This window comes from Pituophis catenifer, unplaced genomic scaffold (assembly GCF_029215685.1).
Source record: "Pituophis catenifer annectens isolate HBS135680 unplaced genomic scaffold, rPitCat1.0.hap2 SCAF_14, whole genome shotgun sequence".
Classification (NCBI taxonomy): Eukaryota; Metazoa; Chordata; class Lepidosauria; order Squamata; family Colubridae; genus Pituophis; species Pituophis catenifer.
The window spans coordinates 15,975,006-15,995,090 of NW_027256894.1; the positions used below are offsets into that span (position 1 = coordinate 15,975,006).

The 20,085-nt window shown below is 43.5% G+C and overlaps 1 protein-coding gene across 1 annotated transcript in view; it reads right to left on the minus strand.

Annotated features, from left to right (window-relative positions):
• The window catches only part of SPPL2A (signal peptide peptidase like 2A), a 33,311-nt gene extending 18,009 nt beyond the window's left edge, over positions 1 to 15,302 (minus strand). The window contains exons 1-8 of the mRNA XM_070953309.1: positions 15,141 to 15,302; positions 10,419 to 10,538; positions 8,234 to 8,413; positions 6,644 to 6,727; positions 5,556 to 5,689; positions 4,404 to 4,552; positions 3,199 to 3,295; positions 283 to 384 (exon numbers count right to left, since the gene is read on the minus strand). Coding sequence (XP_070809410.1) covers positions 283 to 384; positions 3,199 to 3,295; positions 4,404 to 4,552; positions 5,556 to 5,689; positions 6,644 to 6,727; positions 8,234 to 8,413; positions 10,419 to 10,538; positions 15,141 to 15,194 — 920 coding nt within the window. The 5' untranslated portion in view covers positions 15,195 to 15,302. The remainder of the gene's footprint in view (positions 1 to 282; positions 385 to 3,198; positions 3,296 to 4,403; positions 4,553 to 5,555; positions 5,690 to 6,643; positions 6,728 to 8,233; positions 8,414 to 10,418; positions 10,539 to 15,140) is intronic.
• Between the last annotated feature and the right edge of the window lie 4,783 nt (positions 15,303 to 20,085).

Here is a 20,085-nt window from a genome sequence, read left to right on the forward strand (position 1 = left end):
CATCAGAGCCTTCCTCAGACTCCAGGACTGGCCCACATTCCTCCCCAACCTCCTCACTGTCCAAATCTGCTGCCAGATCCACTGACCACTGGTGATTGGCCCAAAGTCACCCAGCTGGCTTTCATGCTCAAGGTGGAACTAGAACTCATGGTCTCCCAGTAACTGGCCCAAAGTCACCCAGCCGGCTTTCATGCCTAAGGCGGGACTAGAACTCACAGTCTCCTGCTTTCTAGCCTGGTGTTTTAAACCACTAGACCAAACTGGCTCTCATTCTTCACTTACCTATCCTCGTTCCGAAACACAGCCCAGGTAATGGACAGCGCTAAGCAAAACAGAAAGAGGAAAACAAGTCTCACTTCAAGGGCGCGATTCCAGCATGGAAACCTAAAACAATACAGTTAACAACAACACATCAGCGTTGCAAATACAGGATGCACAGAACATTTTCCAGTAACAAAGGCAAGCCTTGCTTAATTCAGTATTACACTCAGCAAATTTCATTCATTTTTTTTTCTCCCACGCTTCCATCTAAGATGTAAGTTATACTGAAACGAAGCAAAGAATATCAGTATATTCTCGCAGTATAACCTCTATAACTGTCTGGTTTGATTCTGCAACCCAACAAGACAGACCCAGACTTCAGAGGATAATTAGAACTGCAGAAAAAACAATGGCTACCAACCTGCCTTCCATTGAGGACCTGTATACTGCACGAGTCAAAAAGAAGGCTGTGAAAATATTTACACACCCCTCGCATCCTGGACATAAACTCTTTCAACTCCTACCCTCAAAACGACGCTATAGAGCACTGCACACCAAGACAACTAGACACAAGGACAGTTTTTTTCCCAAACGCCATCACTCTGCTAAACAAATAATTCCGTCAACACTGTCAAACTATTTACTAAATCTGCACTACTATTAATCTTCTCATCATTCCTATCACCCATTTCCCCCCACTTATGACTGTAACTTTGTTTCTTGTATCCTTACAATTTATATTGATTGTTTTCTAGTATGATTCGATTGCTTATTTGTACCCTATGACTATCATAAAGTGTTGTACCTTATGATTCTTGATGAATGTATCTTGTCTTTTTATGTACATTGAGAGCGTATGCACCAAAGACAAATTCCTTGTGTGTCCAATCACACTTGGCCAATAAAGAATTCTATTCTATTCAACTGTAAGATGGCTGGCGTCTAAATTTAATAAATAAAAATGAAGGGCTGGCTTTGCATTGTGATATCACTGTGAACATATCACTATTTCCTTGTCATTATGGATATGGAGACTTCCCAGGCATCCATACTGATTTTATTATATAAGGTTTTTTTTAAAAAAAAAAACACTGGCTGTTCTCTCAGGTCTTGTGGTAGGGAGATTACAGAACCTTGAGTGGGCTGCTTGTTGTTTTATTTGTCTGGACAATTTTCTTTCTTTATTTTATTTATTTATTTTAATTTGATTTATATGCCGCCCTTCTCCGGAGACTCAGGGCGGCTTACAATGCATTAAGCAATAGCCTTCATCCTTTTTGTATATTCATACAAAGTCAGCTTATTGCCCCCACAAACTGGGTCCTCAATTTACCTACCTTAGAAAGGATGGAAGGCTGAGTCAACCTTGAGCCTGGTGAGATTCGAACTTACTAATTGCAGACAGCTAGAGTTAAATTACAATGCATTAGTCTGCTGAGCTATCCAGGCTCCTTTCTATTGTTTCCTCATGTTAATTCTGGAGTCATGTGGCTTCTATGTCTACTGAACAAACACATAAATAAATACCTTCAGACACCTGTGATCCCCAGGCTACTCCTTGACTAATTCTGAGTCATTCTTTTCACGACTTTCTATAAACTAATACTTGATCCCATCTATCTTTGCAAAATATGTTCTTAACATTTATTTATTTTCTTCCCCCCCCCCCCCCCGCTTTCTGATCCCTCGAGTTCCTACTTGGGCTCGAACAGATTCAGATCTAGTCTTTCTCTGCCAAGAGATGTTTTTCTCAATCTCTTGAAGTTCCTCCATAAATTAAAGAGATCCTTGGTACTACTGGTTCTGTGGCTACTTGGTGGGCATGGCAGGGGAAGAATACTGCAGAATCTCCATTCCTCCCTACTCCAGGGGGAAGGATATTGCAAAATCTCCATTCCCTCCCCATTCTGGGGTCAGCCAGAGGTGGTATTTGCTGGTTCTCCGAACAACTCAAAATTTCCGCTACCCGGTTCTCCAGAACCTGTCAGAACCTGCTGAATAGCACCCCTGCTTGGTGCTATCTGAGCTTGTTTTCTTGCAGATGTTTCATTACCCAACTAGGTACCATCATCAATGCTAGAAGGGTGACCTAGTTGGCAATGAAACAACTGCCAGAAAACAACCAAGCTCAGAGAGCATCAAGGACCCCATAATTCAACCCTGAGCTACAAATATTCTCTTCTATTGGTAAATTAAGGAGAAAACCAGGATTAGCCACACGGGAGTTATTAGGTCAAAAGCCCAGATCACTTGTTGCCAGTTGTTAAGCAGGCAATCAGTGGACCTGCCTACCAGATATTCCTCAATCAGATTCCTTCTGGATCCATAAGATCCCTGGAAGGTGCCATTTTAATTGGACCACAGAGTTCACAGATTAATCTCTTGTGGACCTGGAAGTGAAAACTGCAAGGTGCCAGCAGGTACACTTTCCACAAAGGTAAAGGTTCCCCTCGCACATATGTGCTAGTCGTTCCTGACTCTAGGGGGCGGTGCTCATCTCCGTTTCAAAGCCAAAGAGCCAGCGCTGTCCGAAGATGTCTCCGTGGTCATGTGGCCGGCATGACTAAATGCCAACAGCGCACGGAACGCTGTTATCCTCCCACCAAAGGTGGTCCCTATTTTTCTACTTGCATTTTTTACGTGCTTTCGAACTGCTGGGTTGGCAGAAGCTGGGACAAGTAACGGAAGCTCAACCCATTATGTAGCACTAGAGATTCGAACCGCTGAACTGCCGACCTTTCGATAGACAAACTCAGCATCTTAGCCACTGAGCCACCGCGTCCCCTTACACTTTCCATATCCATCACTAAATAACTGACCTGCAGTCTGATCAATTGGAGGCCAAATCGAGATTTCACTGTGAGTTAATTTTGATCGGCAAAAGGAAAAAATATTTTTCTCTCCTTTTAAAAAGTCATATATAATAAAGCACTTTACCTGCATTGTCCATAAGGTATATTTTTCAGTAGGGCAGAGAGACAGGCGTACATGCTTGAAACAGATGCTACGCAGAATATGGCAATGACCACATACACTAGACAAGAAGGGAAAACAAGGAGGAGGACATGGTTACAAACAAACCACTAGAACCAACCGACTATCAATCTTTCAGTAACGGGGAAGAGAGATTCATATAAAAATGGATACAGGTAATCCTCATTTAGCAACCACCACTGGACCAACTCAAGTCATTAAGCGAAGCGCTCGCTAAGTAAAAGCCCGCCTATTACTTCAGCACTCCTTCTCTTTGCAGATCAGCGAAGGTCATAAAGGTGAGGATTGTTCGCAAAGTTAATTTTTCATCCCCGTCGTTAACTGTGAACAGTTGTCCAAGGCACTCACTAAATAAGGACTAGCTATGCAGAGGTATCTATTCCTCTTCTTGCTTTCTAAGCTGCCTTTATCCATTTTCTTAAGGAAGTGTCCTGTATCACATTCAGACACACGTTTCTGTCTCTGTGGCTTACAGCCAGCCTACACAAGGCTATTGTAAAGTAAAGGTAAAGGTTCCCCTTGCACATATATGCTAGTCGTTCCCAACTCTAGGGGGCGGTGCTCATCTCCGCTTCAAAGCCAAAGAGCCAGCACTGTCTGAAGACCTCTCTGTGGTCATGTGGCCGGCATGACTAAATGGCGAAGGTGCATGGAATGCTGTTCCCTTCCCACCAAAGGTGGTCCCTATTTTTCTACTTGCATTTTTTATGTGCTTTCAAACTGCTAGGTTAGCAGAAGCTGGGACAAGTAACGGGAGCTCACCCCATTACGCGGCACTAGGGATTCGAACCGCTGAACTGCCAACCTTTCTGATCGACAAGCTCAGTGTCTTAGCCACTGAGCCACTGCATCCCTTAAGGCTGTTGTACAAGTGCCTAAAACGTGCTTGTAAAATCAGTTTGGGATCGTGAAAAAATCTGCCTAAATTGCATTGGGGAAGATTTGCTGTTTTGAATGTCCATAATACTTTTGGCATGCCCGAGCTGTCTCAGGAAGTAACTAAGGCCAAAATCCATCTTTGTAACACATATTTTAAATATCAAAGGCATTCCAGTATGCAGGGCCCTGTGGATAGAAATCTAGCAATCCAGCAACAGGTTTTCCCTTCCAATTCCAGGCTAAATAAATGCTCTTTTTTTTTTTTTTACCAAGCCATTTGTAGAAGAAATACATCAAGACCAGCATAATGCAGCAGCAGGACACAAATATGACCACGGTCAAAGGGGTTAAAGTAAGAGTTTCTTCATCCGATAATGATTCATTGCTTCCGGGGTTGGGGCCTCGTTTCAGCTTCTCACTGGGTGGACAAGAAAGCAGCACTTAGGAAATTGCCACAGAGGATGACTTCTTTATCTGAGCAACTTTGCCCTGGTGCTCCTGTAATTCTTGACCAAAAAAATGCACCCTCCCAGTCTCTGTTCTTCAAAGACATGTTTTTTAAAATCTTTTTTTATCTTGGCTGTGTGTGAGCAGATGTGTGTGTACATTGCAGAGATACTCAAGGGATGGTGTGCGTTATTGCAATGCCTCTTCCAACACCTAGCTTTTTGGACCTATCTCGTAGCAGATTTATTCATTACATTTATTTGCTGCCCATCTGTTCTGACCCAGCTCCCCAAACATGACAAACCTTCTGGCGTGAACTCAAAAGATTCCTTTATTAGGAGCGCCGGCAGCCCCGGCAAAAAGTTTCTCTCGCAGGCTAACAAATCTGGCCGGCTGGAAGATGAATAGTTGTCTGCCAAATCTATTCATCTCCACCCTCTGCCTTTTATCTCCAGAGCTAAGGTGGGGCCTCGCTAGCAGCGGTGGCTCTTCCTTCCCAAGGACCGGCCCATAGATTTCCACTGCTCTCCTCTCCTCTGCCTTCTGCGCATCAGGCACTGGACCCAGCTGTTCCTCCTCTTCCTCATCAGCCACCTCCAGACCTGGGGGCTGTTGACTCTCTATCTGAGGGTTGACGGATGGCCCAGGCTCTGCCTCTGTCTCTCTCTCTCTGCCAGTTCCATTCCCTCTTCCCTCTCGGAGCTCCCAGGTTGCCCTGATGCTGATCCTGACTCCCAAGCCTCCTCCTCTGATTCGGCTGCTGGAGGGGCCGGCGGCCAAGAGGCCACAACACCATCTCATATGAAACCACTCTGGGCGATACCCATAACTCTGTTCTTCCATTTACTTAAAGAACTGAGGCAGTGTGCAACGAATTTGCATGGAAAACGGAAGCCCAACCATTCACCGTCAGCTAACCGTCAGCTTTAGAAATGTTTTTTTGTATTACAGTAAAAAAAAAAAATTAAACTCACAGCTCTGCCCTGCCACTCCAGTAGCCTCCAAGAGACACACAGAACATCGCGATTAGGAAAATGATCACCAAACTATAATCGAAGAGCGGTTGAGGGGGTACATATAATCCCACATTAACATTTCTTCCAAGAGTCTAAAAATTAGAAACCCGTCAGTTAGAAATGTTGGTTGAATATTAAGACATTGTTCCCCCCATTTGAATAACCCATTCATAGCCAACTTGCCTTTGTTGGGCAACTAATTCATGGCAATTTAGAATCGGGAGAATCCAGTGGAAAAGTATGATTTTAAAAAAAAATTAACTCTGCAAGCTTTACGAAGAAGTCGTGTAAAAAGCATTGAGAAAAAAAAGGCTAAATATAAGACGGTTCTTAGCTACAAATAAAGTGTTGGCTATTTAAGAATATACACAGAAAAGTTGAGAAGTAAATTCTCTGCCAAAAGACTTAAAAGAAAACTGATCAGGATGTTCTTAGTGCGGGGTTCTCAGCCATTCTGGATGCTGAAGTCCAAACATTTTAAAAATGCTAAGGTTGAAACGCAGCGCTCAAGAGGATACTGCAAACCAGCAAGGGTTAAGTCCAGATGGCCTCTAAGATCATCTCTATGATTCTGAGGAGGAATGACCACATAGAAGCAGAAGCGAAGAGAAAAAGGCCGAAAAGCAAATAAAAGAAGAAACTTGAGAATTCCATACAGACAAATACTGCAAAAATCTCGGTTACGTGATTTGTGTAATGCTTGTTTCAGGAAGGGAGGGTCAATGCTTTATTTGGTGTCACTCTAAAGAACCCACCAAAGGGATGAAAAATACTTGAACTTTCGTAAATCAGCAAAAGAAAGGATTTCTTGGTAAAGCGCCTCCTCTCAAAACACGGTTAATTAATCTTCAACCCCAGTTATTAATCAGAAACTCAAAGCAACTGTGAAGATAGCACCAGCGGTGTGTGTCAGTAAATATTAAGATGGAAGCAGACCAAGAAACAAAAAGCCGAAGCGTGTCCCAAAAATCGATTCATTTCCAACAGAAGCCATTTGTTTTTCTCGTTCGCCCTCACAAAGAGCCACCCTGAAAAAGATGCGTTACCTGTTCCAAATCCTTTATATCTGCGTCTCGAACGAGTGCAATAGGAATGGTGAGATTCTGGGTTTTGTTCCCTCCCGGAGTACGCTAGAAAAATGGAAATAAGTTTGTGTCTGCTTACCTGAGCCAAGACTTGATTAAATCACAGGTATTTCTCAAGAAAGGGGCTCTCAATTCCTCCCATCTGTCTTTTAATACAGACCCCCATCCCCCATTCCACCCTATTATGTAGACCAGGGGCAGTGGTGAAATGCAAAAATTTTTGCTACCGGCTCTGTGGGCGTGGCTTGGTGGGGAATCATGTGACTGGGTGGGCATGGCCAACTATTTTTTTTTTTTTTTTTTACTTTTTAAAGCAATTTTTACTACCTATCTGCCCGAACCAGTAGTAAAAAAAAAAAATGCTTCAAAAAAGGAAAACCATATTCATGTTCCTCAGGGTCAGAAAGCCAAAAAGATGACTCCATTTTGAGATCCAAGCTTTCCCTGAGGAGTTCGCCTAAGGCGTATCTCAGAATTGGCGGTAGAACTCAATTCAGCCACAAAACTTCACTTTTGACACAAAGCTCAGATTTGGAAAAGAAACCATTATTCATGTTGACCGGGGTCTGGAAAGCCGAAAACTCACTCCATTTTGAGCAGCAAAGCTGTGATCATCGGAACCTCTTTTTTTTTTTTTTTTTTTTTTTTTTTTACTTTTTAAAGCATTTTTTTAATGGTTCGCCGGGAGCATTTCACCCCTGACCAGGGGTGTCAAACTCAAGGCCTGAGAGCCAGATGCGGCCTGCGGGGTACTTAGCTCTGGCCCACCCTGGAAAGTGAAGGATCAACCCGCAGTGCCTCTGCCAGCGAAAACAGCACTCTGGATGGCTGCGTGCGGCTCTCCCAAACTCCTTTTTCACTGGCAGAGGGCTGCAGGAGGCCGTCACAACTGAAAACAGAGCTCAGGAACCCGTTTTCACTGGCAGAGTGTTTGGGCCACCACAGGTGCCCCCAATATGAGTGACATTGAGCTGGCCACACCCTCCCTGGCCACGCCCCCTCCCCCTCCTAAGGTCAAGCAAAACTCTGATGCGGCCCTCAATGAAATTGAGTTTGACACCCCTGATGTAGACATTTTTGCTTTTCATGTATCTCCCTTTCGTATGCAGTTTTGCCTTCATCTTTTGCCTCCACTAGCTCTGGAAAAGACTCTACGAGGCTTAAGTTAAAGTTAACCTATGTGGATAAAACGGAAAACTAAACTCCTAAACGAATGGTTGAGGATTACCTGTAATTACTGGTTTTTAATCTACAGCGATTCAAGAGAATCCCCATTAGCTGAAAAGCCAGGTACGATCATTTAATTTAATAAAAAATAATTTGTCTGATTTGTTTAAATAATTTCTTTCGTTTGTTTAAACAACATACTACTTAAAAGATACATATAGGATACTACAGATTCAGGGGCCAGGGCCAGCCTACTAAAATAATCTATACATGTTGATCCAAATCACACAGATCTGCTAATAACAATTGGAAAATGGACAAATCAGTTTCCATACACCAAAAGACCGACAGAAAGCAATCAATTGGTCAAAAACTGGACCTTACTATGGAAGTTTCACTGGCCACCAGCAATACTTTAGCACCGAACCGCTGAGCAATCTCTGCCTTTTCTAGAAAAGTACAATTTCCTCTCTTCACTACGATTGCTTTGTTCTTGATGTCTTGGGTAACGTCGGATGGGCTGCAGAGCAATTTAGGGGTCAAAAACTCCAGCCTTGCATAATCCTAAAAGATCATAAGAATAAGTCATTTAAAAAAACGAAACCAAAAATTAAAGAGCAAACATACAAGAGACTTCTACAATGTAACTGAAACAGGTTTTTGTCTTTAAAAAAAAACCTTTTTTGTCACTTCCTATTATTTAACAGGAACCAGAATTAAAATCCTTAACACAGAGTAGTAAATGCATTTTGTGAGAATGCAAGGAGGACATACTATTTTAAAGGACGCTTGTCTTTCTGTTCGAGGCTAACAGCTGCTCCTGAAGCCCAGTTTGCAATTCCTTAAAGCACACAGGGTCACTAAAGCTGCCTCTCATGTCTGCAACTGTTTCTGGGGAAAGATGCCGCTGCTTTAAGGAGCTGCAGACAGGTCCCATCTGTGCAACCCCGTTTCCTGAACCAACTTTTCTGCCTTTGAATCTGAAATCTTTCTGCCAAGCAAAACCTGAAATACAACATTTTCCTACCGTGGTAGCTTTCTGCTTACAGGAACTTAACAAGGCGGGTATTCCCAGCGTCCTTCCACCCAGCCCAACCTTATCATTTTCAAATATTTCACTCCCACCTCCTTCTACTACATGTATGAATCCAGACTTAGCTGCGTTGTTTCCTTACGATTGTACTATACCACACTATAGCTTGGCTAATGATATCTCCCGTAGGGATGCCAATTGCTTCTGACTACCATGTTTCCCCAAAAATAAGACCTGGTCTTATATTAATTTTTGCTCCAAAAGACTTATTAGGGCTTATTTTCTGGTTAGGTCTTATTTTTGGGAAAATATGGTACTAAATGCATCCATCTGGTTGACAATCTTAACTGGGGCTTATTTTGGGGGTAGGGCTTATATTACGAGCATCCTGAAAAATCATGCCAGTTGGGTCCTATTTTCGGGGAAACAGGGTATGTTCCCACACTATACTAACTGATTTGATGGCTTATTGCTTATCATAATCCAAGGTCCTGTTTATCACCTTTAAACCCCTACATGGCTTGGGACCAGCCTATGTGAAGCCTCTCCTCTATTGTTGTTAGTTGCAAAGTTGTGTCCGACCCATCACGACCCCATGGACAACGTTCTTCCAGGCCTTCCTGTTCTCTAGCATCCTCTGGAGTCCATTTAAGTTCACGCCTACTGCTTCAGTGATACCATCCAACCACCTCATTCTCTGCCATCCCCTTCTTCTTTTGCCCTCAATCGTTCCCAGCATTAGGCTCTTCTCCAGGGAGTCCTTCCTTCTCATTAGGTGGCCAAAGCATTTGAGTTTTATCTTCAGGATCTGGCCTTCTAAAGAGTAGCCAGAGTTGATCTCCTCTAGGACTGACTGGTTGGATCGCTTTGCAGTCCAAGGGACTCGCAGGAGTCTTCTCCAGCACCATAGCTCAAAGGCCTCAATTCTTTGGTGCTCAGCCTTCCTTATGGTCCAACTTTCACAGCCTTTCTTATGGTCCAACTTTCCCTCCTCTATTACAGTCGCCCAACCCACAAGGACAGGCAGACAGGTCCCATCAATTAGGGATGTACTTCTGGTACAACCACAAAAAAGGTCCTTCTCAGTAGTGGCCCCTTCTTTATTCTTCCCCTCGAGGTATGGTTGGACCCTATCCTATTGTTTTACCTGAAAGGCCCTGAAAACGTGTATTTTTATTAGAGACTGGGACGATGAATAGAGACATTGATGATCAAATGGCTGATTTGATTGTGTAGTTCCTGCCATGGAGGTTGGGAGGTGTTTTTTTTAATGTTTTTTATTATAGATTTTTTTAAAAAAAAAATTATAAAACTTCCCGGAATCATCAATGTGTGAGTTGGGCAGTTATATAAATTTGCTGAATAAAATAAACAAATAAATAATGTGGGAATCCAGCCATTGCGGCTTAGTATTATGCATTGACTCAGTCATAATGGGCTAAAGAAAAATAAAGATAGCTTAGCACAGGGTGTGAAACTTGTCAAAAGTCCCCAAACTGAATTTCATTCCATTCTTAACAACGCATAAATACTTACAATGTTAGATAAGCTCTTAGGAAGTGTAGTCCAGTTGGAATTGTAATAGATGCAATAAGCCTTTGTTAAATAGGGACTGTCAATTTGAACTGCGTGCAGAACTCCTCCTTGGGCACTTATCTATTATTAGAAAAAGGAAAAAAAAACCAGATTATTTAAAAAGTATTGTTGTTGTTTTTTAACTGTTAGGAGCTAACAAGAATCACATGAGGCCATATATACATCTGACAGAGTTTTAAAAATTGAATATCGTTTGAAGTCTGAGCGAAGAAAGCCGACTTCAGTAAGACCGCCCCAGTTTCAAAACTGGTTTATGCATTGAACTCAATTGTTCATTTGATTCAACTTTCTTTTTAAAATCACAGTTCCAGAGAAGTCGTTCTTTGTTAAGCCAAACAAAACTTTGCAACAGTCTCTTTAAGCTTTTGAGTTTCTCAAACCCTTTCTCAGCCAAAATTAAAACATGCCAAGAAAATTATTCTTTCGATCAGTTCTTCGAACATTTTCATTCTACTAAGAATTCAGCAAGATTGTAGGTTGAGCTGCTGGACATTTTCACATGATGTGGTTCCCCTTACTAATTTTAGATTAAGCAAAAACATTTCGTAGCTGGTAGAGGATTTCATTTAACTTTAAGTGGGATCATTCTTCATCTGGAAGAATTTAGAATGAACTGATTCTGACATTTTGTTTGCTGTTATTATAATGTTATTATAGACATTATAATGTAATGTCTGTTTTGTTCATCTGTTCCTGTTGTTCAGAGACTTGGAAATATGTAATCAAAAACGTTTTTCAGACGTTAGATGCTGATTGGCTGAGTCATCGGAATCCAGAGAGTGACTCAGATTGTGGCTCAGGAGGGATTTAAACCACATGCCATCCTGTTTTTTTTCGGTCCATCTTTGAAACTGAGCTTGACTTAGGATGAAGTCATGGATGCAGTCACAAAAGTGGTTTGCTTCTGTTTTCTGGATTTCAAGGCTGTAGCTCCGATAGCTTACTCTAACTCTGTGATGGTGAACCTTTTCGGCACTGAGTGCCCAAACCGGAACAAGCGTGAATGTTCGTCATCACGGTTCTAACTTATTTACCAGAGCATTTTAGTTTCTGCGTCCAGACTAGGCTAGCCTGAAGCTGTAACCTATTTCTTATACATTATTTTAAACATTACGTTCAGGGGAAAAAAAATATTCAAGCAATTCAGAAAAACTTAATGACTTCCTTATGAAACGACAGCTGGAGTTTTGTTTATGCTCCGTGTCCTAACTCCCTTTTTTTCCTAGCATTAAAGCTGACTGATGAAACAAAATGAATTTTGTTGTCCTGTCCTGATGGTGTGTTGTTTAAGGACTAGACACTTATTCATGGCCACAGTATTGCGTAAGTAGCTATTAATCCACTAGAAAAATGTTTTGGGGCAGCATGGCAAATCTGTGTCTGTCAATTTTGCTTTTTTAAAAAAAAAAAAGAAAAAAGAAAAACAGGAGCTGCGAAGATTTGGCGCGTTGTGAACAGAAACTGAAAACATTTAGATACGTGTGGCAATTATTAAGTTTCATGCTACCTAAAAAAAAATATCCCCAAGCTACGCTAGCTACAACTGCATTTGTTCCAAGTCATTTATTTATGTTATCTGTATCCCAGCTTTATTATTTTTACCAATCACTCAAGGCGGCAAAAACATATCCAACAAATTTTCTTCCTGCTATTTTTCTCCATAATGACAACTCTGTGAGGTGAGCTGGGCTGAGAGTGAGTGAGTGAGTGGGCCCAAATTCACCCAGCTGGCTTTCATGCTTAAGGTAGGACTAGAACTCACAGTCTCCTACTTTCTAGCCTGGTGCCTTAACTACTAGACCAGGGGTGTCAAACTCGATTTCATTGAGGGCTATGTGTTTGACCTCAGGGGGGGCTAGGGGCACGTGGCCAGGGTGCATGTGGCCAGCTCAATGCCACTCGTGTCGGGGGCGCCTGTGGTGGTTTGAGCGCTCTGCCAGCGGCCCTTCCGAGCTCCGTTTTCACTGGCAAAGGCACCGCGGGACGGTCCTTCGCTGTTTCCAGGGTGACCCCATGGGCCAGATCTAAGCACCCCGCAGGCTGGATCCGGCCCACAGGCCTTGAGTTTGTACACCCCTGTACTAGACCAAACTGCTCCACTGATGGAATTAAGCCAGGCATTCAGAAGACTAAAATACCCGCCAACAAAACTAACTGATACATCAACAGAGTCCGATCGGTTTCAAAGGCAGACCTATTAAAAGCAGATCACAACAACAGAAACACCAGCAGTTGTCACAGCTCAAGTCACTCGAAGCTACATCCCACACTAGACAATCTACGTTACACTTTCTCAGGCGGCCACAACTCCATACAGAAAATCCTTGCACCCGAAGCAGATTTTTTTTAGTTTCCTAGCATGATTTATGTTGATTGCTTATTTCATATCCAAGACGATCACTAAGTGTTGTATCTTATGATTTATGATGAATGTATTTTTATGACGACCATGATCATGGTTTATCGTTTATAGCTTTTATGTACACTGAGAGCTTATGCACCGAAGACAAATTCCTCGTGTGTCCGATCACACTTGGCCAATAAAGAATTCTACTCTATTGTATTCTATTTTCATAAGCCACACGGGAACCACAAGGACAAGCAGTCCCACCTGGACAACCTGCAGCAAAGCCAGAGGTCTATTTTGCCCCCATGTCTACACCCACAACACTATCACAGGCCCCAGGAACTGCACACCCAAGATTAAGGATGCCTTCACACGGTCTGCTTCTCAGTTGACACAGGTAATCCTCAGGTTACAACCATAATTGAGGCCAAAATTTATGCTGCTAAGTGAAACATTTTTTCAGTGGGCTTGTCCCATTTTACAGCTGTTCTTGCCACCGTTGTTAAGTGAATCCCTGCAGTTTTGAAATTAGGAAATACGATTGCAGTTAAAGGGAATCTGGTTTTCCCATTCTGACTTTGCTTGTCAGAAAGTCGCAAAAGGCGATGACATGACCCCGGGACAATTGCAACCGTTGTAAATGTGAATCAGTGGTCAAGCATCCGAATTTTAAATCACGTGACCCTGGGGATGCTGCCAACGGTCATAAGTGTGAAAAATGGTCCTAAGTCACTTTTTTTCAGTGCCATTGTAAGTTCGAACGGTCACTAAATGAACCGTTGTAAGTCGAGAGCTACCTATACTAGCCAGGACCGTGGGGTTAGTGGCTGTGTGGATAGCCAAGGCCATCAGGATCCAGTTTTCCAACATTCCAAAAAAGAGCGGAGGTGGCACTGTGGTTAGAGCGCAGTACTGCAGGCTACTTCTGCTGACTGCCGGCTGCCTGCAGTTTGGCAGTTCGAATCTCACCAGGCACAAGGTTGTCTCAGCCTTCCATCCTTCTGAGGTGAGTAAAATGGGACCCAGATTGTTGGGGGCAATAGCTGACTCTGTAAACCGCTTAGAGGGTTGTAAAAGCACTGTGAAGCGGTATATAAGTCTAAGTGCTATTGCCCGCTCTATCTATCTATCTATCTATCTATCCTTCCTCAAGGCCACTGAGCCTCGATGGCGCAGTGGTTAGTACTGCAGGCTACTTCTGCTGACTGCCGGCTGCCTGCAGTTTGGCAGTTCGAATCTCACCAAGGCTCAAGGTTGTCTCAGCCTTCCATCCTTCCGAGGTGGGTCAAATGAGGACCCAGATGGTTGGGGGGTGGGCAAGAGGCTGACTCAGTAAACTGCTTAGAGAGGGCTGTAAAACACTATGACATGGTATATAAGTCTAAGTCAGTGGTTCTCAACCTGTGGGTTGGGACCCCTTTGGGGGTCGAATGACCCTTTCACAGGGGTCGCCTAAGACCATCGGAAAACACATATTTTCAATGGTTTTAGGAATAATTGTATGGTTGGGGGTCACCACAACATGAGGAACTGTATTAAAGGGTCGCGGCATTAGGAAGGTTGAGAACCACTGGTCTAAGTACTATTGCTATTGCTATTCCAGCACCTGAGAAGGTAAACAATGGCCTACACAAGCAGCGTGTGAGGAGGCAGGGGAAGTCCCGTTGACTTCTCCCCCCCACTCCCCGAAGTCAACAGGAGCAAAGTCAAAGTCCAGCCACCAACTTCCGGGACCTGCCTCTCTCCTCCTCCTCCATAAACTTCAAAGCACCCCTGTTCAATTCAATGGCTGAGACCGGCGCGCATGCGCACCCCCGAAACAAGATCTGTAGCAGCCTTACTTACCTGGCTGGGGCTTTTACGGGGGTTTCAGACAGAGCTGAAAATGCACGGGAAGCCCGTTCCCACGTTACCCAAGAGGGGCACCGAAGCCTTCGGGGGAGGGAGGGCGCTTTCTGCCCTGGTGCTGCCCCTGCTGCTGCCCTCTTCCTATGCTCAGAGGCCAGGTGCATGGGAGTTCTAGGCTAAGGGGGAGGGGGGGGAAGAGCCCCCACCCAGGGGGTTTCCCGAACCTGGGGAGGGGGTGATGGGGGGGAATCCCGGCCGTGCAGAGAGAGAGAGACTTGTGACCCCCGCGGAAGGTTTCGCTTCCACCGCTGGAAAGCCCCGAGGACGTTTTGCTGGGGGGCGATGGGTGGGCGGCCAGCCCCAAATTCCCTCCCTTCCTCCCTCCCAGGCGATGGGGGTCCCGAGACGTGTCCCCCTCCCCTTCTGCCTCCCGAGCCTCCCCACTTCCCGGACCCCCGAGCCCTTACCAGCGGCAGGAGCAGGGCCCAGAGCGCGGCCCCCAATAACCGGGCGGCCCCCATGCCCCGCGCCTGGCTTCCACGCCGTCCCCGCGGAGGCTCTCTACGGCCAGCCGGCCCGCAGCCAACCGTTCCCCCGCCCCCAGCGCCGGTTCCTACTCCGCTACCGAACGCGTCTCCTTTCCGGCGCTCGGCGCGATCAGGACTTCGCCTCCTCTTCTGGGCGGGCTTTCCTCCGGGGCAGAGGCGGCACAGACGCCGGCGGAAAAAGCCGGCCCGGAGGAGGAGAGGAAGAGGAGGAGGAGAAGGAGGAGGAGGAGGAAGGGCGCTCCTTCCCCGGGCCAAACGCCCCGCACTGGTTCCCGCGGCTTCCGATCCACCCCGAGCGACGATCCTGAGCCACGAGCAGAAAATCTCCCAATCCATCCATCCATCAAATCCATCATCCATCCATCAAATCCATCATCCATCCATCAATCCATCAAATCCATCATCCATCCATCAAATCTGCCAAGGATCTACTGATGATGATCCCTAAAGCCAGATCTTGGGGGAAATCCCAAAGGATGCTACAGTACTGGTAGTTCTTGACTTAGGACTCCAATGGAGCCCAAAATTTATTAAGACCAGCTGCCTGCAATTACTGCAGGTTCGAATCTCGCCAAGGCTCAAGGTTGACTCAGCCTTCCATCCTTTCTAAGGTAGGTAAATTGAGGACCCAGTTTGTGGGGGCAATAAGCTGACTTTGTATAAAAAATATACAAAAGGATGAAGGCTATTGCTTAACGCACTGTAAGCCCCCCTTAGTCTCCAGAGAAGGGCGGCATATAACTCAAATTTAAAAAAAAAAAAAATTAACTCATGTTCTACTGGACGTTAAGACAGTGGGTCGAGTGAGTTTGGACCACCACCACCACCACCCCATTTTACGGCTTTTCTCGCCACGTTTCGTTAAGCGAATCGGCGCCGTTGTGGTTAAAACTAATCACACGGTTGGTTCGGTGAATCCGGCTTGCCCGTGGACTTTGCTGGTGGGAAAGTCGCAAAAGGGGGTGGGGTGGGGGGTCACGTGATGCTGGGATGCCGCAACCGTCGTAAATAGGAACCGGTTATCCGGCATCCGAATGTAAATCACGTTGACTGTGAGGATGCTGAAAAAGGTCGTAAGTGTGAAAAATGGTCGTAGGTCATTTTCAGGGCCGTTGTAACTTTGAATGGTCACTAAAGGAACTGTTGTAAATCACCTATACCAGTGATGGCTAACCTTTTTGCCGTCGCGTGCCAAAATTGGGGGTTGTGTGGGGGGTCGCACGCATGCGTGCCCACACCCATAATTCAATGCCCCCCGTCCCCCCCCACTTTTGGCACACGACGGCAAAAAGGTTATGGGTGGGCCTGGTAGGCCCATTTTTCACCCTCCCCAGGCTCCAGAGGCTTTCTTGGAGCCTGGGGAGGGCGAAAACGGCCTTCCCCACCCTCCAGAGGCCCTCTGGAGGCAGGAAATGACCTGTTTCCCAACTTCCGGTGGGCCCAGAAGGCCTGAAAATCAGCTGGCCGGCACACACATGCACGCTGGAGCTGAGCTAGGGCAACGCTTGCGTGCCCACCAATATGCCTCCACGTGCCACCTGTGGCACGCGTGCCATAGGTTCGCCATCACGGACCTATACAATGCTGTCTCGGGACCACTTGGGCAAAATTTTCATTTAACTCTCCAAAATTGTTACTAGACATTCCCGGTCTGTGATATTAATTCTCCCTAAAGCAGTGTTTCTCAACCTTGGTAGCTTGAAGATCGGTGGACTTCAACTCCCAGAATCCCAATTCTGGAAGTTGAAGTCCACCCATCTTCAAGCTTCCAAGGTTGAGAAACACTGCCCTAGAGAGATGGTTTCATTTTGTCTTTTCCCCAACCCTGCCAGCCATGGCAAAAGCCGGCCCGTGGCTGCAATTAAAATCTCTGCCTTCTGAACCATGAAGGGCTGGCTTGGCTGCCCGTTATTTTGGCTTGTTGACACACTGGGAGGTTGTTGAATTCACTGCTTGCTCTTACAGGCAATTACAACAGCTCTCCTTTTGTGCAAGACCTGACTCGCTGCCCAACAAGGCCCCGGCTGCTACAGGGAGGAACTTCAAGCCGATTTATTTTTGGTAGGAGAGAGATTGTCAGCTGTAGGAAGTGAGCACATGACTAGCCTCCTTCTGAAATGTAGACTAAATTATGACATTTAAGGGGCAGCCATTCAGATGTGTTAGGTAACATTCAGACACGTGGAATCAGTGGGACTTGTGATAGCTGGAGAGCATTAACAAGTGCGGGTCAAATGAGCAATTTCTGAACTATTTAAACAGCTGGTGCTTAATTTCTTGTTTGGGCAAAGTTTCTAAGAAAGTTACCAGTTTCGGCGTGTTCTAATAAAGAAGGATAAATAAATAAATAATAGGAAACAATATTGAGGCATTTGGTAAATAACAAAGGAACAGCACTTGCACTGTGGCTCACTTTTTAAAGCAGCCTTTTAAAATTCAAGGCCAAACTGAGTTTTCAAAAATGTTTCATTCATCTCAGTACCTGATCTATATTATTTAATTCCATTTGTATTACATTCACTGCTACAGCACCTTCCAGTCTGTAAGGCCTGCCTTAGACTTTTGCACTCAATAGTTTGAGATATTAATAGTCAAGGATAAGGATGAACATCAGAAGAATTGTCAAATACTTGATCTATTTTTATAAGAGTACAGGCGCCTTCTGCAGAAGAAATGCTATTCTGAATAATATTCACACAAACATTTTAGTAAGAGTAAGTTACTTAAAGCTGTACACAGGTCCACTTGTTAAAAATGCCTATTTTAAAACTTGAAGCGCTCTACAGAAAAATGAATGACCACCATCTATTTAAAGCAAATTTATTTTCCAATAATAGAAGATCCATTAAATCTAGGACTTCAGCCCTCTGCTTTCACTTCATGCAGCTGAAATGGAGTTGAGAGATAGCTTATATACACATTTGGGCACATCAGTAGAATGTTTCAGTTCTGTTCTGCAAATATCTTTTGTCTCATGAACTAAAATTTGACCACTATAATTTAAATTATAGTTCACAGATACTAGACTACAGTTTCAGGCAAGAATTAATAGCACAAGAAATTGATTGAATTTGATTCAGACAAATGTTTCTGGATTCATTTGGGTCAGAACTCAGTAAATTCAGAGTGTGCACCCATCTTCCAACGGTAGAAGAGAAAATACAGCTAAGCAACACCGTGTATATAAAACAAGTCTTGAATTTTAGAACAGAAGCAACCACTGCTAAAAGATTTTCATCACACCTTACATATTCTGCAGTTCCCAGTAGCAGCAAAAATCCTATCCCACAGTCCTACTTCAAAAGCCCACAAATAATATTGTCAATTTTTACATTATTATTCTTCACCTAATCCTTTTATCTGACAACACATTCACAAAGCTTTCCAGGGCATCTAGCATGGCTGTGATGCAAAACCTGTTTCAGATATTCAGTTTTTGTCATAACAAAGTAGAGCTTAAGGCATGGTATGGGCTCCCGCTCATAGCCCAAGAAATATATTAACCAAACAGAGCAAATTTTTTATTCTCGTTTTGTTGAGGGTCAGCGAAAAGCTATGTAATCTTAAAGTAAAAAAATAAGCTTTAAAGTATTTAAATGTCTTTTTGAGCATTTTTTTTTCAGAAAAATTACACCAGGTTAAATAATTCTTGCCTAAAATCGGATTGAAGACCATTTTCTCAAGATAGGTAGAATTCTCTTTAGGTGTTAGTTTTATAGAAGTCAGAACTGAACAGAATATTAATCTTGCTTCTTCATCATCTTCACAGAATTTAAAACCCTTAAGATTTATAGTTGGGAAAGAGCCATGAATTAAAACTGTAGTTACAGTACATGTGGTACTTTAAATACTATATTTAGCACATATTTCAAACATGGCGCTGTCCATTAACATTAACACAGCTTTATAGTTTTGTAATCAGATCCCCAGTTTGTACAGACTGTCACAGAATAAAACGGTGTTATTTTAGCAGTTTACAACCAGCGTACAAACAGTAATGAATAAACTTAAATATAAAGCTTTCTATCTAAAGAGATTAATTACGTGAACTCCTAATTTGAACACCTTCTAAATCTGCGTGTTCATAGAATTGTTGCTGTAGCCTCCTTTGGAATTCATTCGTTCCTCAATATGCCCAACCTGGAAAAAGCATAAGATTATGAAAGGCTGATTAGTGCTACTAACATTATATAGTATATTTTGCACCTTAAAATAATTTCACCATTTTTTTTGTAATTAGTAATGGGTCTAACATTAAGTTTTCCTTAATTTTCTCCAACTCTAAAGTCTCAGATGTAAATTTCATTATACATTTTAGTCATAAATAATGGTTTATGACAACCATGCATTTCCTTTAATTTACCCAGAAAATTATTAGCAGGAATGTATTCAAAGGGTAACTCTGCAAGGGAAGTCACATACCTTTAAGTAAAGTGAGATTTTTGGAAACATGGTTGCATTGCACAAATATTTAGAGAGATTAGTGTAAGAAAAATGGTCTTTCTTCCCATCCTCTTACCCCCAATATCAGTCACTTATTCTACTTTCACATATTCAGTGTTTTTTATGTAATCCAATCTAATTTTGGATATAAGTAATGTGAAGCTGTAACTTACATTTCATAGGTTTACTATAGCTTGATAGTCATACCTAAACATTGATAAACCAAATGGTAACACTTTATTGCTTCTCTCCCTGACGTACTTACTGATGGGGGGTTGCTGGTCATCTCTTTTGTTCCAAAATGAGTGATGTGAACGAAGTTCATTGGCTCTCCTATCATTTTTCGGTCGAGTCTCTTCTTTAGAGAACAGAGAAACATAAAGTCAATCTTTGCTATATTTTTTTAAATTTAAGACATAAT